Source organism: Emys orbicularis, chromosome 9 (genome assembly GCF_028017835.1).
Source record: "Emys orbicularis isolate rEmyOrb1 chromosome 9, rEmyOrb1.hap1, whole genome shotgun sequence".
Lineage (NCBI taxonomy): Eukaryota > Metazoa > Chordata > Testudines > Emydidae > Emys > Emys orbicularis.
The window spans coordinates 105,781,357-105,799,039 of NC_088691.1; the positions used below are offsets into that span (position 1 = coordinate 105,781,357).

Genomic DNA, 17,683 nt, shown 5'->3' on the forward strand with positions numbered 1-17,683 from the left:
CTTCTCCTAATCCCACTTTGGCTGGCTCCCTTGGCTAACGCAGTGCGGCTCCTCGACCTTCACGCTGACCTGATCCTACACCGTGCCACCTGTATGGACTGCTGCTTCTGGCCTTGACCATGAACTCGGACCATGTCCTCTACAGCCTAGGCCCTGTCCTTGACTCGCGCCCTCCCCATAACTGGGGTCCTGACAGGGGCTACATTAGTGTAAGTTATTCTTTATATTTCATCGGTAAAATCCCAGCTGGCAGGCTGGGTGACTGAAATACGTCACGCCCAGGACTCTGGATTTTGTGTGCTCCTGAACTGGACTCACCTCAGCTGTCTATTCTGAAGATTTTCTGAAATTCTCCCAATTCCTCTAGTGCTCGTGCCTGTTCCACTGTCTTCTCTAACCCCAAAATAGGTCTTGATGAGAGAGTGGTAAAAATGCCACCGGCATCAGCGGAGCTGCAACACTGGGAGATTTCCCTAAATCTTGTGTGTAGACAAGCTCCTCTTTTTCTTGCCAATGCAGCAGCAGGACAAATGGGAGTTTGGTGAGAGCACAGGGAAGCCTGAGTGCTGGGCATGGTATGTTTTGGGCGGCCCAGCCTGCTAGCTGGGACTATAAGGCTCTCATAGAGCCCCTCAGTGGCTCTTCTTTAATGGGCTTAGGGGAAATATTTCCCAAGCTATATTTTTGTAGGAAACTCAGATTTGGGATTTCACATCAGACACACAGTTCCCAGTTCTAATTCCAAGATGTTGGACAGGAGGTGATTCTCATTTGACTCCCCTCCAGCCTGTGAATTAATCCAGCACTTTCAATCTTTGAATGTTCAGAAAGAACTTACTCCAACTTTTGAAACTCCTCCACCAGGCTGGATTTCTGACCTGGAGACATTCTAGCAAAAACGGTCCCATTGACCAGGAGCTGAAAGGAGAAAATGATTGAAAATCCTGTAGTGTGCTTCTCAACTCCACTTGGTTAAGAAGTCCAGAAGTGATGAGCGTGAACAGGGAGCAGCATAAATCCTAAAACTCACTTCACAGGGGACTTCTGCAGGATCTGAACACAGGAAAGGGCAATGAATGAACCTGCACTGTGCCTCTGCTAATATGGTGTAAAAAAACAAATCAGGGAACAACTGGCAGGTCGTTTGAGTCACCGGCTTAATCCTAAATATGCAATGGTTAGACTTAACTAGACTGTTGTGAGCAAAACAAGTATAGAGCACTTCTAATAATGATCTCCCCAGTATTTACTTGGAGCAGGGCCACAGTTCAAATAGCCCACAACTTACCTTTGGAAGTAAATAGCTGAAATGCTGTGTAATGACCTGGTAGGATTTTCCACTCATGGCAAAATGGTAACTGCTACGTCCAACTTCAGAGCTGAATCTTCCCCCAACATGAATGTAAGTCTCCTATAAATCAGGCCAGAGTTATTTCCATACGATGGACTTAAAAGATGACCTAGCTGCACTCAAACCCTGGGGCTCTATTGTGTAGAGAGGAAGGGTGTCCAGTGGTTAGAACACTAGACTAGGAGGTGGGAGGCCTTTCTCCTGTGTGACCTTGGGCCAGTCCCTTAGCCCCTCAGTTCCCCATCTGTACAATGGGGGGATAACACTTCCTACCTGACAGGGGCGGTGTGAGGATAAACACCTGAAAGATTAGGAGGTGCTCAGATGCTAGGGGAATGGGGCCAGGTCAGTAACTTAGATAGATATTGTCTCTTCTCAGGCCACAGCACTTTGGCAGTAAACTGTAGAATTAATAATACCCGATGCGGGACCTAGGATGTTGACAATGCTGCTGAAACTGGATTAAAGGCAAGTGGGACCCACTCAGAACTTTGGGGACCTCTCCAAGGACACCTGTAGTCATCTTCTCCCATCCATCTCAAGCCATTCTCAAGACTAGTCTAGAAGGGTTTGCAAAACCAGCGTTAACAAAGTCCCATCCCAGTTCATTAAAATGGCAACCCACTGAGATACGAGTAAAACAGTTTAACAATCACTTTCTCTTTAAACACTTTCCCAACACAGATGGGGACTAACAGGCAGTCTCTGAAGTCGGGTACCAGAGTAACCCCAGTGAGTTACAGCAGCATCGCTAAGATATCCTAGATGCCTGTGTTCCGTGTATTCTCCCATCACCTGAGACCTGCCCATTTAGCACTCACCAGGTTTCTGTAGCCATTCAGTTTGCTTTCTTCCAGTAGCTTCCAGGTGATGGATGCTGAGGGGGAACCTGACAGTTCATTTGCTTCAATGAGAATCACTTGACTGGTCTGAGAAATCATTCCAGCATTTTTGGCCACAGTAACCGCTGTCTGTATGTTGTCACCTAGAAAAATCGGGGGTGGGGGGGAGGGGGAGTGGTGTCATCTGCAGTTTTGTCTAATGTGGATTTTAAAGCTTCAGGCTGGAGGAACTGTAAACTTTCCCCTGAATTCCATGTGATCTCACAGACTCTAGGTACCAGCGAGATTTCAGTGGTTGCATCTGCGTGTTTTTATAATACCATTGCCTTCCATTCACAATGTACTGTTCATCCTAAGGATACCACAGAGCTTTACAGTCCCTTTGATATACACAGAGCTCACTTCACCCACTGTCGAAACACAGCCACCTCTCGGCTGGAAAATGGCAGTTGTTTAACAGCACAGAGAAATGGTCCACAGCCATTTTAGAATTTTTTCAGCTCAGGCCTGCCTTTAAAATTAACATTTTATCTGGTCTGGATTGAATCCAGCTGAGGAAATACTAATGGATTCCCTGTCAGAAGGGGGCCTATGTACCGGTTCAGCCTGGAAGAAGGTAAAAGAATAAAAAGGAATGAACTGCTGAGTTGCTGCTGTAACAGTGATGGAAAATTCCTCGATTGTCCTGGCACAGCCTTGGGGTAGACTGGGTACCAAAGAGGGGCAAAACCCAAGCAAGCACGAGCAATGTAACTGTACCATGAGAAAGCTCACTCAGTCCTTCTCCCGCCATCTAGGGTTGCCAACTTTCTAATCGCACAAAACTGAACACCCCTGCCCCACCCCTGCCCCAGGGTCCCGCCTCTGCCCTGCCCCTTCTCTAAGGCCCTGCCCCCTGTTCGCTCCATCCCCCCTCTGTCGCTCACTCTCCCCCACCCTCACTCACTTTCACAGAGCTGGGGCAGGGAGTTGGAGTGTGGGAGGGGGGTGAGGGCTCCGGCTGGGGGTGCGGGCTCTGGGGTGAGGCCAGGGATGAGGGGTTTGGGGTGCAGGAGGGGGCTCCAGGCTGGGGGGTGGGGCTAAGAGATTCAGAGCGTGGAAGGGCTCTGCGGTTTAAGGAAAGGGTTGGGTGCGGGTGTGTGAGGGCTCTGGCTGGGGGTGCAGGCTCTGGGGTGGGGCTGGGGATGAGGGGCTTGGGGTGATGGAGGGGGCTCAGGGCTGGGGCAGGGTGTTGGAGGGGTTGCAGGGAGTGGGTTCCGGGAGGGAGTTTGAGTGCGGGAGGGGATTCCGGGCTGGGGCAAGCGGTTGGGATGCGGGGTGTGTGTGTGTGGGTGCAGGGTCCCGGTGGTGCTTACCATGGCTCCCAGGAAGGGGCTCCCAGGAAGGGGCTGCCAGGTCCCTGCAGCCCCTAGGCGCATGGGCGGCCAGTGAGGCTCCATGCCCTGCCGTCACCCCCGCAGGCGCCGCCCCTGCAGCTCCCATTGGTCGCGGTTCCCAGCCAATGGGAGCTGCTTAGCCGGCACTCGGGGCACGGGCAACATGTGCAGCCTCCCTGACCGCCCATTGGCCTAGGGGCCACAGGGACCTGGCGGCCAATTCCAGGAGCTGCGTGGAGCGAGGGCAGGCAGGGAACCTGCCTTAGCCCCGGGCCCCCATTGTGCCATTGACTGAACTTTTAACAGCCCGATCGGCACAGCCGACCGGAGACGCCAGGGTCCCTTTTTGACCTGGAGTTCCAGTCGAAAACTGGTTTCAGAGTAGCAGCCGTGTTAGTCTGTATCCGCAAAAAGAACAGGAGTACTTGTGGCACCTTAGAGACTAACAAATTTATTTGAGCATAAGCTTTCGTGGGCTACAGCCAACTTCATGGGACGCCTGGCAACCCTACTGCCACCCCTGCCCCAAAGCACCCCGCTCTCCCATTTGAATTGCAGAACAAGGGGAACATGGGGGAGTGTAGGCAGAGAAGGGAGTGGGACAGAGCCACTGGCACGTTCGGCAGAACCAGACATGACAGCAAGAGGCCTGGGAGCAGGGGGCAGGGAGAGAGAGATTCTGAGCGTAAGTCAGCCCAGCAGCCGGACAGTGGAGAAAGGGGGCCTGATGGAGGGGGAAGCCAGGGCTGCACTAGGAGTTCAGTTGTCTGAAGGGGCTGGGAAAATTTTCAGGGACACACACACGTAGTTCAGGCAGGAGTCATGACTCTAACATGGCTGCTTCCTGGGATACAATTGACTGAAAAACACTATTTCTTCTACTCAACGTCCGTGACCAAGCAACAGCATAAAAGAATGTCCCCATGTAGCTACCTGTGACCATAACGCTCCTGATGCGGGCAGCGCTGAGTTCTTCCAGCACAGGCTTGGTCTCTGCCTTCAGCCGATTTTCCATTATCAGAAAGCCCAGGAACGTCAGGTCAGACTCCACCTCCTCCCTGAGAATGAAGAAGAAAGAGACGTGTCTTATTAATCTTTCTGGAATCTCAGTCCTATTTTTATGTCGAATCAGCCTATTAGCAACATGATGCCTATTCCAATTCAAAATCGCTTTTTCAATTAGCTCTTCCAACAACCTCCTGAAGTATGTCTGTCAGTATTAGTAGAGAAGTTACCTACACCTGGAAGCTTTGCAGATCAGTGACACTAGGTGGCACTGGTTGTATTTTGAAAGGAGACTCCCCCTTTCAATCCCTGTTTCTCTCTGTACTTTCCTTGGTCTGTATATGAAGTGCAGTGTATATCTAGCTCTGGAGGTTGTTACTGATTTCATTGTGGCCTTGTTAGTCTGAATCTGTAAAAAGCAACAGAGGGTCCTGTGGCACCTTTAAGACTAACAGAGGTATTGGGAGCATAAGCTTTCGTGGGTAAGAACCTCACTTCTTCAGATTGTGGCCTTGGGGACCAAAATGGAGCTGCAGTTCCCTGGCTGGTTCTAGGCTGCAAGGTAACTGTAACATTGGCATGGGGATGGGAAAGGGGGTCCCATATGTTATCTCACAGAGACACCAAATCATATTTACTTAGTTAATAAATAAAAAGATGTTTGTTTGGTAACTACCAGCTCTGCAAATCCAACTTCAGATCTGAAAGTCAGGCTGGGTTCTTTTTGGCTCATGCATCATCGCTGGCAACAAAGATGCTGCAAGCTAAATTCCACCCTCCATTAAATCTCTTCAGCCTCGATGTCTTCAAACTCTGCCCTGACTCACACGTGTGCAATGCCGTTGTCTTGAATAGAGTTGTACAAGGGCCAGTGAGAGCAGGATTTGGCCCTGCATGGAACTCAGTTAACAATCATGTTGCTGCTGGACTGAGCCAGAACAGAATCCAGCTCTCTCTCCCAGATGTGGGCTGGATCCGGGGGGTTGACTGGAGGGAAAGGACCAAAACTTGTTCTAGTCACTCTGGTAAGTAGGGTCTGAGTCTGCAAATGCACACAGTGAGCAGATCAACTGAGTAAGAAGGTGCCATTTTAAAGGTCACTTTTCAGAGCAGAATTGCACTTTGCAGCTTGACCCACAACTTCACAAGAAACGCTGCCAGCAATATCCGTATGTCACCTATTATACTAGTAATATTGCCCATAGGACAAAACAGGATTGCAAAATATGTTGCACACCAAGTTTGGGCGTTAGGCTGGAGAGCTCCCAGCCTAGACAGGTCCACATCCTGATTTTAAGTGGAGACTCTCAAAGACCTGCCTCCTGAACTCATTCATTGCCTACTCTTGCCACAGAGCGCTGTCAGCTCAGGCTATAGGGTATGTGTCACTGTAGTTTTAGCCTGGGCTTCTAGACATGTTTTTGCTCAACACACCCCATCTACACACACAACCTTACGTGTGTGGCTTGGGGGAGGGGTTAAAGCCTGAGCTGTGCTGTAGTTTGGGCTGGAACCAGGCTACTTTGCACTGAGGATGCAGGTAAGGTCATGCGAGAGTGCGGATAGTCCTCCAAAGCCCTTTCCACAATCTCCCTCCCCCGGGACAGACAGGTTCTCCCGCAGTTGACTGGGGAAGAAAGAATCCTATAGCATCTCTTCTCACAGAGCAATGGGACCTGTCCCCAGACACGCACGGGCGAGTGCACAAATAGCAAGGAGATGGGAACACAGGTAGCACTTTGCTGTGGGGACGCTCAGAAACCGAGTGCTCAGAGCCAGGTGCTGATCACCCTGGTAACAGTGCAAGTGCAGAATAGCCTATATGTGCCAACGGTCCTCCGTGCAGCCTAAGGCACTGTTGGACTGCTACAGAACGCAGTACGTCAGTGGCAGTTTGTCTGTTTCTTACCTTGTTAAGCCAGCTGCCTGCCTCCCTGCCTGCAGAATTTTGTGCGCCAGTCCGATGACCCTGAAGCCCCGCGCTGCATAGAGCTGAAGCTCACTGGCAAAACCGGGTGGCACTGTGCAGGAGAGAACAGTGACAGTGTCCTGAACAAACCGCACAGAATTAAGCTCAACCTTCCTGAATGAGGGTTAATCCCTTTGGGGCACATTGCATTCAAATGCAGTTGTGTGCCTGTTGTCGTGGCACTGTACGTTCCTGCTCTAGTTGGGAGGGGGTGCTAATGAATGTCCTCTCTCAGCCTTCAAAGTCACCCCTCGGGGGACAAGTACATAGACTAGTTCAAACTGGATTCTCCAGAGACCAACAAAGACAAGACTTTGGGATAAAAGCCTGGGTTGTGAACGGACTTAGGACCTTCTTCCTGATCCAGCAAACCGACTGCACCCCTGGGCCATGCAGGGCCCCAGTCCTTAGGGGACGATTGGAAGGACTGGGCTTACTGCCGCCTCATAAGACTGTGCGCTTGTTCTGAGCCAAAGCTCTGCCCTTGTAACCACAAAGAAGCCCCTAGGGTGGGTGATGCCTGGTAAACTTATTAGCATATGTAGCTTCTCTCACTGTTTTTAATGTTTTGTCTGTGATGCTTTTCGCCTTAAGAATAGAAGCTGGCGGGTGGTAACATGTATCTGTGCCAATCCCTCTGTGATCCGCCTCTGAAGAGTAAGCAAGCCGATCTGTTTAGGCAGACTCTCTTTGCTGGGAAATACAGTGAAGGCAGGGAACTGTGCAGCTTTGACGTACCCTGGTCAGGAGGGAAAGACACACAGGTCTGCACCCAAGATAGGCAGTAGTTGTGGAGCTGGAAGCCTGAGGGAAATACAGGTGCAGTTGCCCTGAACGGTGACAAGAACAATGTGCTGTCATGGCTAATCTGCCGTCTTTGGAGAGCTAAAGTGGTCTGGAAGCATGGGGCTGCCTTTGAACAGGAGAGAATTCCATGACCAGAGGGCCGGGGGCACCCCCCCCCCCCCAATTATTGATAAGCCACATTCAGGATTAGCCCGATGAATTCGACTTGGCATAGTAATAGTAACAAAACTTCTCTTTTCTATCACTGTCTATCCAAGGCTCTCAAATTGCTTTATCAATGTTAATAAACTCTCCTAGTGCCTTGCGAGGTAGGTGTGTTGTTCTAGCCATTTTACAGATGGGTAAATAAGGATCAGGAAGTTTAAGTGATTTGACTAAGGACACAGAGCAAGCGAGTGGCTGCGGCTGGATTGGAACCCAGGAGTCTTGTCTTCTAGTCCCCTGCTATAACCACTAGCTCACCCTGTGAATCATATTGGTCATTTTAGCCAAGAGCAAAGAAAACGCAATACTACTGCTTGGCTACTGTAGGCCGGAAAATCAAGAGGGTTGTCTTTGAAAGGTCCGCTGTGGAGGACGCCACCAATTTGTACCATCTGTTCATCTCTCAGTGGCATCCTTTGGCTGAGCAGAGGTAGGTTAGACCCAATCAGATCCCACTCAGACCAGCCAGAATGAATCACTGTCGAGTGAAGGCAAAGCTCTAATTCCTGTCAGTCTGCGGGTAAGAGTCTGGGCTCAGAAATCAAACCTGGATCTCTCCTGTCACAGTGCAGGCCCCGTACAATTTAAAAGCCACATCTCACAGACGTTTGAGCATTTATAGAGATGTTACTTACCGGTTTCTGGTCTACAAAACTTGGCCACCGTCTCCGGAGCTCCCTTCATGAAGACCTGCTGCTCCCCTCCGATTTCCTGAGCTATGACCGACATCCTCTGCAGGGCTGAGGAAAATGGAAACTGGTGTAAGATGGCAATTCCTTCCACTGGAACCTAGGAGAGAAGCGCAGGTACTACATGCTACGGTAAGGCTATAACCTCAAGTCAGAGGGTTTTGTGCTGCTCCCAGGGCCATCGCAGGGTGCTGGGGCTGAGCCAGGTGCGAGCACAAACTGTGACTTCTGGGCTTTTGTGCAAAGTGGTTAGAGTTATAGAATTTAAGGCCAGAAGGGCCCACCAGAGCATCTGGGCTGACCGGCTGTATATCCCAAGCTGCCAACAGCCCTCAGCACCCGCACGCTAAACCCAACAACCGGAATTAGCATCCCAGCCCACAGGAGACTGGACTATTATGTGCCACAGGCAGCGAATCGGAGGCACCGAGCTGCACCAGGGCCCAAGCCCCTGCAATGGCAGGGAAAGGATGATGTGAGATGCACCCAAGGTCCTGGCAAGTGACCCGCACCCACACGCTGCAGAGGAAGGAGAGAAACCCCAAGGTCCCGGCCAGTCTGGCCCAGGGGAGAATTCCTACCCAACCTCACTTATAGCGATGAGTTAGACCCTGAGCATGTGAGCGCCGACCAGCCAGCCAAGCACCTGAGAGAGAATGTGCGGTGCCCCCCCCGAGCCCTCCCCCCGGCTCAATGTCCCGTCTCCAGCCCCAGGAAGAAAATCAATTGTTTGCTCTATCGGAGGGGTGATAACTCCCAGAGCAGAGGGGAATGATTCAGCGAGGAGTGTAGTGGTCAGGAGCACCATGTTGAAATTTTAGGCAGGAAACCTGTAAGCTGAATTTCAGGAAAACCTTCCTGGACAGTGAGATCCAGTTTTAACACGTCACTAAACACACACGTAGCAGGATCCGTGTGACCAGTCACTTGTGAATTAACACAGACTAGAATGGATAGACTGGTCCAGAGCCCCGGCTGATACATCTCTCTGATATAAGAACGGGGGGCTCCTCTCCCCACCGGTGAGTAGCCCCGAGTAGAGCCATCGATTCCCAGGAGGTCAGGCTGTCACAACCCAGCCCGTAGGAAAGTGCTGGATTATTTTCAAACTGGCCTGAAGCAGTTACGGGACATTTGCCTTTCATTTATTTTCCCTGCCCAGCTCTGCTAGCAGGTGCACGGGCCGAGCCGGACCCTTGGTCCTGCCCCCTTTGGGGGTATCACGCGCCCCCAGGGGAGCCGGGACACAGCAGCCCCTGCATTCCCACAAGGACAGGGACCACGACTCTGACTGGCCTTTACACCGGCCACACAAGGAAGGGAGGAGTATCCTGGCGCCCTTCCTCCCCCCAGTGCCCCCTGCCTAAGGGCCAAGCACACTCTGGCCCTATAGAAACCTTGGGAACTCCAGCCTAGCCTCAGTGGTATGTTATCTCCACCCCACAACCCAGCCTGTATGATGGTCTGTGCTCAAGAACGGACTAGTGGTGAAGTGAATGGCAGAGCTGCTGAGATAACATGAGATAATGATTAGAGAGAAATCTCTTTGCCTTCGATCCAAGGCACAATGATGGACTGAAGAAATGTAAAGGGGCAGGGTGACCGAGGACTTCTTAACAGAGCAGCCAATGATTGTTGTCTCTAATTTAACTTAATTATAGATGGTGTATATGTGATAAAAAGCTTACATTGCTGGCTTTGGGTCCGGGTTTAATAACAACAGCGTGTGTGAATTCGCCATTCTTAACATGATCTTCACAGGAATCCTCCATCTCCTGTTTATTTAAAGACAAAGAGGACCTTTTATCTCATAAGCTTTAAGATAAATTCTACAATCTGCACTGAATGATGCTCAATGGTGAATTAATAATCAAGTTCGCACCACAGCTGTCCTAGCAGATACCCCCGGATCGTTTATTAAAAGCCTGAGAAATAGCCACAAATCTTTTCTGTGACATAGTATGAATGACGTGGTGAAATAATCGAGAATGCTTTGCACTTACGCAGCACGTTTCATCCAATACTTTCATAGTCTTTTACAGCAAACTTTTGGTGACCCTCACAACATCCCTTGTGAGGAAGGTAAATATTATTATACGTGGCGTAGGTAGCCCGACACGTCCCCTGATCAGACCCTGCTTCCGGAGGGACAGTGGAGAGAGAATACCACACAGCACGGCTCAAGTGCTAGGAGGTGCCAGCTTCAGCCCCGGCCCTGCGCCTTATGCCTGCATGATCTGTGCCAAGGACTGCTGCTCGGGAATGGGCCGTTTTAGCCACTCGCGATGCTGCAGCGTAACACAGAGGAACTGAACTGTGTTGGGGCTTACGCCATTGTCATTCAAGGCGGACGGCTGCCATCCAATAACTTTGCCAGACTTTAACCATTGGGTTGAAGCCTTCCATGCCAGGTGTCTGCCTCAGGCTGTGGTTTTTATGGGAAGACTCAGCAGGTTCTGGGGATGAGATTGGGGGAAATGTTTTGCTCATGTTAACAAGGATTTTTTTTAGTAGCTCTAGTGCCCCCTGTGTTGGAGCAGGGACTTGACAATTGGCAGGGGGTCGCCCAGGGTCAGGGTTGTGCCTATTGCTGCTGCTCCCATGCAAATCTGCCCAAATTTGGCCACGTTTTATGCCTTTGGAAAGCTGCAGTTTGCACACGCTCAGTAGAGATTTATTCAAGTGGCTGCTAAACTCTCCAAAGAGTCCATCTAGCCCGAGCGTCCTTTGGCCCTTCACATCTCCTGAAATGTGCCCGCACCGTCCCCACCGAATGACTGAGCAGGCTGCGTCCTGAGACTTCCCTTGCAGTCAGTGCTGTGCCCACTGTGGATCCAGGCACCAGGACTGAGAGAGCAAGGAGACTGTCTGTCTGTACTTGCTTTCAATGCTCCTTCGGCTAGCTCTAGGCAGTAAAGAGGAGGAGGAAGCCGCCTCACTTTGAGTGCAGAGGGGTGAGGAACTGGAAAGGGGGAGGGATGGGGAGAGGGTATTGCAGGAGCCAGAGGGTGGCGAGAGGCTGGGAGGCATAGCCAGAATGGGGAGGAAGCAGTGGAGAACAGGAGCAGAGGGGGTGGGCAACATTAACATTCTTTATATAGGGTTTTTTGGATGTAGTTATGTACAGTCTACAGATGGGCAAACTGAGGCACAGTGTGAGTTGCCCAAGGCCTCACAGAAGCTAATGACAGAACTGGAAACAGAACCCAGAAATCACAACTCCCAGGACCCTGCTCTGTTCACCAGGCAAGACCTCATCCCTACACCGTGCATCTTGGCAGTCCAAGTCCTTCTGGAGGTGACTGCTTACAAGGCAGGTTCTATTGTGTTTGTTGGTTTGTGTTTGTGTTTTACTTAGTTGATGCTGCCCTTTAAAGAGCACACTGGCCATGGAATTTAGTTAAGAACGTAAGAACGGCAATGCTGGGTCAGACCAATGGTCCATCTAGCCCAGTATCCTGTCTCTGACAGTGGCCAGTGCCAGATGCCCCAGAGGGAATGAACAGAACAGGGAATCAGCAAGTGATCCATCCCCTGTCGCCCATTCCCAGCTTCTGGCAAACAGAGGCTCGGGACACCATCCCTGATTATCCTGGCTAATAGCCATTGATGGACCTATCCTCCATGGATTTATCTAGTTCTTTTTTTAACCGAATTATACATTTGGCCTTTACAACATCCTCTGGCAAAAAGTTCCACAGGTTGACTGTGCGTTGTGTGAAGAAGCACTTTCTTATGTTTGTTTTAAACCTGCTGCCTATTAATTTCATTGGGTGACCCCTGGTTCTTGTGTTATGAGAAGGAGTAAATAACACTTCCTTATTCATTTTCTCCACACCAGTCATGATTTGATGGACCTCTATCATATTCCCCCTTAGTCATCGCTTTTCTAAAATAAACACTCCCAGTCTTTTTAATCTCTCCTCATATGGAAGCTGTTCCATACCCTTAATCATTCTTGTTGCCCTTCTCTGCACCTTTTCCAATTCTAATATATCTTTTTGAGATGGGGTGACCAGAACTGCATGCAGTGTTCAAGGTGTGGGTGTATCATGGATTTGTAGAGTGGCATTACAGTATTTTTTGTCTTGTTCTCTATTCCTTTTCTAATGGTTCCTAACATTCTGTTCGCTTTTTTGACTGCTGCTGCATGTTGAGTGGATGATTTCAGAGAACTATCCCCAATGTCTTCAAGATCTCTTTCTTGAGTGCTAACAGCTAATTTAGACCCCATCATTTTGTATATATAGCTGAGATTATATTTTCCTATATCCATTATTTTGCACTTATCCACATTGTATTTCATCTGCCAGTTAGTTTAAGCATTGTTGCTTAACTCTAGAGCTGCAGTTACTGCAACCGGCCACTAGATGCAAGTTAAATTTACCCCATCCCATTTACAAATTGTGTTGCTTACATCATCACGAAGCCAAATGTAAAATTCCAGGATAAGCTACATATTAGGAACACAGGAGTTGCTGTACTGGATCAGAGCAGTGATCCATCGGGTTCAGAATCCTGTCCCTGACAGCGACCATGACCAGATGCTTCAGTAGCAGGCGTAAGAAACCAGACCGGAACCAGTAACAATATGCCCTAGGGGAAGTTTCTTCCTATCTCCCGTCATTAGTGACTGATTTAGGCTCTGAAACGTGAAGGTTTATATCCTTTGTAGAAATAAAATAATCTGTCTTATCTAACATAAAGGTGGATGTTCTTTACCCACCTTTATCCTAACCCTTTTTAGGAATCCTGCTAAGTCTTGGCATCAGTGAAGTCTTGTGGCAATGAATTCCATGGGTTAATTATGGATTGTGTAAAAGTGCATTTTCTTTTATCAGCTTCAGAATGTTGCCTTTCCATTTCATTGACTGTCCCATTATTTTTGACTTATGCGAGAGGGTATATAGGAACACTGATGTTTTAATGTCTCCAAGATTCAAATTTCACTTCTCCTCCATGCTTGTTTTAAAAATCCAGCATTTCATTCCCACAATGTGTTTCAGAAATGAAACATGAGAGGCTAGTGCTGGTTTCATCATTACATTACTGACTGACGAGGAGGAAGAATTAATTAAGCTGCTGAAATGGTTTTTGTCTAGCTATGACTTTCAGAGTTCCAGTAGCTCACTCCACCTTGTGATTTGCAGTATTGGTTAATGATCCTGTCCTTGAGTAGGACAGACAATCGTCCTTCAGTTTCCTGGCCCTTGAAATACCCGTTCTCTATCGCAGAATGCAGCCTGCTTGAGCAATGCACTAGCTTTGTACGTGTGTGCTCCTACCCTCTACTGGCTAGAATTAAAACAACCTAGCTGTGTGTCTTTGCCTCTGACAACTGACGGACGTTCTACTTTAGCTTACTTCTAACTCAGTCTTGGTCTGTGCTGTGGAATAATCTTAGCTCCCTTGGCGGTCTGTGTATCCTAAACAGGACAAAAACAACAAGGAGTCCTTGTGGCACCTTAGAGACTAACAAATGTATTTGGGCATAAGCTTTTGTGGGCTAAAACCCACTTCATCAGATGCACAGAGTGGAAAATACAGTAGCAGGTATAAATACACAGCACATGAAAAGATGGGAGTTGCCTTACCAAGTGGGGGATCAGTGCTAATGAGCCAATTCAATTAGAGTGGATGTGGCCCATTCCCAACAGTTGACAAGAAGGGGTGAATATCAACAGAGGGAAAATTACTTATTGTAGTGTTAACAAGGCCAATTCAATCATGGTAGATGTGGCCCGTTCTCAACAGTTGACAAGAAGGTGTGAGTATCAACAGAGGGAAAATGATTTTTTGTAGTCACCCAGCTGGTAGCTACGAGCAATGGTAGCTAGGGTGACAGAAGCATTCTTCTGTTGACCTAGCTGCGGCTGCCCAGGGGGCTAGTCGGCATAGCTACAGCACGCAGGAGTGTGGATTTTTCATATCCCTGCATGCCAAAGCGATGTTGACCTAAATTTTAAGTGTAGACCAGGCCTAAGAAACTAGGCTGGGAAGACAGGTGGGGCTCGTGAACCTACCAACCCCAAGTGATCTGCAGAAATGCCAGAGGAAAAAAACATAGTGGAGTGGTGAGAACGCTGGGCTCTCCTCAGGGAGAGATATTCCTGCCTTCCTTGTGGAAGGGAGGACTTGGGATGGGACTTTTCTTTGCCCAGTATCTACTTTCTGGGCAGGGGAGGACCCTTCCCTTTGGTTTCTGTTTGGGAGCAGGCTATCTGCAGCAGTGAGTAAGGAATGGCCCCCACCTTGTGCCAGTACCAAGATCTTCCCCGATCTTAGAACAACAATAAAACAGAGCTTTACCCAATTAGTTGCCTCAAACATTTTCAGGTCCAATGGATCTCCCTGTATCTTTCCGTCCAGAACAATCAGTGAATGACAGCTCGCCATGGCGCCGCACATTGGTCCCCAGGGCAAGCTGCGACCAGAGGCGAAGCTGTGGACTTTCTGAAAACTGGTTTATAAGAAAGCGTAAAAGTAGCTGCGTTACATAACTTAACTGCAGCTCCTCTAATCGTAAAAACAATAAAACCACACCACGATTGAACCCCTGTCCTGTGATCAGCCACATGAATTCTGCTCTTTGTAGAGCTGATTCTCTTTCATTTGTATTGCATGTGTCATTCTTTCACTTGCTCTTCTGGGCAAGTCATCTTGCATTAGGGGCAGGGCCATCCCCAGTGTAATTCGAATCTCACTGTAAAGCAGACCTAGCCGCTGGCTCAGTGCCTACCTTGGTTTATTTGATCTTAAATAAAAAATATTTAATTTTTCATGAAATTGGCTCCACAGATGGCAAATTGCTCAGTGGATGTGTGTGCTCTATGTATCCCCTGAACGGGAACAGCGAGACTGATCCATTCTGCCTTGCCAATATGCCTCAGCCATGAGAGCGGGGGAGAGGTTAGAACAGCCTCCCTGGACCCTTCAGCCTGCTGAGACTGTCAACAGGGGTGAGAAATAGTGACAGCTGTGGTGATATTCTGTGACATGGGTCAGCAGGATCTGGCTGAGGCAACCAGCTCATTTCACAAGGCCACTGAACAGCCATTGAAAGTAGCAAAGTTCAGTCACTACTGATCGTGGCCAAATTCAGACTGTTGAATGACCCCATTAGCAATCCCCTGGGCTCACCCTGCTGCTGTGAAGTGAAGGGGAGCTACTGAGACCGAATCCAGGCAGTCCAACAAAACACAAGCTCCATCTATTGTCAAAGATCATTACCTGTTTCCTTCAGAAGCGATCACCCCCCACAGGTCCAGTCCATCTTCTGTTAAGGTGCCAGTCTAGGTTAAAATGGACATTTGAATTAACTTCACTTTGTAACGACACATGAGCTCTAAGAGGAGTGAAAACAGGATCTGTTTCAACAGATCCCTGCCTGGGAACAGAGGAAATGCCGTACTAGTTCAGAGTAATGGGGCACTGAACCACTGCCAGATGCTTCAGAGGAAAACATAAAGCCCTCGATGCAGCATTTGGCACTAACACGCCTGTGTGTGGATGGTGGAGCTCAGTCACTGGGACTGCTTGTGTAAGTACGGACTACATGTGTGTGAAAGTACAGGGTCAGTCTCTAGTTCTGTATCATGCCATGTAAATGCTAAATGATTGTAATGCTAATAGACATTATAGTGTGTGGATATGATGTCTTGGACTAAGGCTATGTCTACATTGCAATTGAGGGGCTGCTTTGCAGCATGGGTAGGCGTAGCCTTGCTGACTTTCAGCTAGCTAGCACAGCTCAAAATAGCGGTGAAGACCCAGCAGCACGGACTTCAGCATGGGGTCACAACATGAGCATGTACCAAGGGTCTCCGGTAGCCTTGTACAGTCCACGCTGAAGCCCCTGCCGCTGCATCTTCACTGCTATTTTTAGCATGATTGAAGCTAGGGCAGGTATGTCTACAGTGCTGCAAATCACACCCTTGACTGCAGTGCAGACGTAGCCTGAGAGTTTGAAGGGTCATTATGGGACTACAGCCACACAATGGAGTGGCCTCACTTCTTTGGAAGATCAGTGTCTAGGGGAGGCAGTGCACTCCTGCAGTGTTTGACCAGCCCCACATGTCAGTAATAGAGACTCAGCCTTTTGAAAGGCCCATCTCACAATGCACCATGAGCACTGAATTATATCGCACCGAAGGGGCCATACCATCTGGTTTTGCTTTCATATCATAAGAACAGCCACGCTGGGTCAGATCAAAGGTCCATCTAGCCCAGTGTCCTGTCTACCGACAGTGGCCAATGCCGGGTGCCCCAGAGGGAATGAACAGAACAGGTAATCAGCAAGTGATCCATCCCCTGTCGCCCATTCCCAGCTTCTGGCAAACAGAGGCTAGGGACACCATCCCTGCCCATCCTGGCTAATAGCCATTGATGGACCTATCCTCCATGAACTTATCTAGTTCTTTCTTGAACCCTGTTATAGTCTTGGCCTTCACAACATCCTCTGGCAAAGAGTTCCACAGGTTGCCCGTGCATTGTGTGAAGAAATACTTCCTTTTGTTTGTTTTAAACCTGCTGCCTGTTAATTTAATTGCGGGACCCCTAGTTCTTGTGTTATGAGAAGGAGTAAATAACACTTCCTGATTTATTTTCTCCACACCAGCCATGATTTTATATCACATGTATATACAAAACACTCAGAGAAAGTGCAATACAAGAAATGATACAAACAATGGGGTTTGGTTATGGTTCCATCAAGGCCATGTATTTGAAGTTTGAGTTGAAATGCTGGGGGAGAGGGTGCTCTGGCAGTAATTGTAGACATCTCATTTTCCCTTGGTTTGAGTCTGAGCCCCTTTCAGCCTAAATCTCTGGCAGGTCTCCCCCCCTCTAGGGAGACAGAATCTTATTTGACACAGCAAATGGACAAATAAGATCAAATGGAAATTTTCTCCCCCTAGCTGTCTGTCACAAGTGCAACATTTTCTCTTCCTGGTTTCTGCAGTCTCACTTGATGGTCTGGTTTGATTCCAAGCGCTCCCAGCTGAACTCCATTGTTACTAATAAACCAATAACGAGTCCATCACACTCACTTTGTCAAAGCAGATGAGGTTCAGCTGCCCACACACATTGATCCTCTGAGGACTGATGCAGAAGATTCCCTTTTTCTTCAGCCTGCCCTGCGTATAAATGATCCCCGTCGTCAAAGCAGCAGGGAGAGCTGGAGGGACTGCAATAGTGATGACGTCCAGTGCCTTTTTCACCACTTCTCCTGCCTCTTCCTGACACAAAACAAGTGCTGTTATCAGCAAGAGAACATCAGCTTGCTCTATGGGACTAAGATTTCATCAGCAAGCAGGTAATACTAGGGTTGTGTCCAAAATCTTGACACGTGCAAAAATCACTTCCCTGTTGCTGAAATGTAGCCACTTCTGGGGTGGAACATGGGAGCTGTTTAAAAGACCCCAGCAACATGATACAACAAT

General features: G+C 48.9%; 1 protein-coding gene across 1 annotated transcript in view; it reads right to left on the reverse strand.

The window, feature by feature from the left end:
• LOC135883351 (probable cation-transporting ATPase 13A4) overlaps positions 1 to 17,683 on the reverse strand; it is a 69,265-nt gene that overhangs the window by 12,275 nt on the left and 39,307 nt on the right. The window contains exons 12-21 of the mRNA XM_065410414.1: positions 17,291 to 17,479; positions 15,474 to 15,535; positions 14,553 to 14,703; positions 9,932 to 10,018; positions 8,190 to 8,343; positions 6,484 to 6,595; positions 4,503 to 4,627; positions 2,173 to 2,336; positions 1,289 to 1,411; positions 839 to 918 (exon numbers count right to left, since the gene is read on the reverse strand). Coding sequence (XP_065266486.1) covers positions 839 to 918; positions 1,289 to 1,411; positions 2,173 to 2,336; positions 4,503 to 4,627; positions 6,484 to 6,595; positions 8,190 to 8,343; positions 9,932 to 10,018; positions 14,553 to 14,703; positions 15,474 to 15,535; positions 17,291 to 17,479 — 1,247 coding nt within the window. The remainder of the gene's footprint in view (positions 1 to 838; positions 919 to 1,288; positions 1,412 to 2,172; positions 2,337 to 4,502; positions 4,628 to 6,483; positions 6,596 to 8,189; positions 8,344 to 9,931; positions 10,019 to 14,552; positions 14,704 to 15,473; positions 15,536 to 17,290; positions 17,480 to 17,683) is intronic.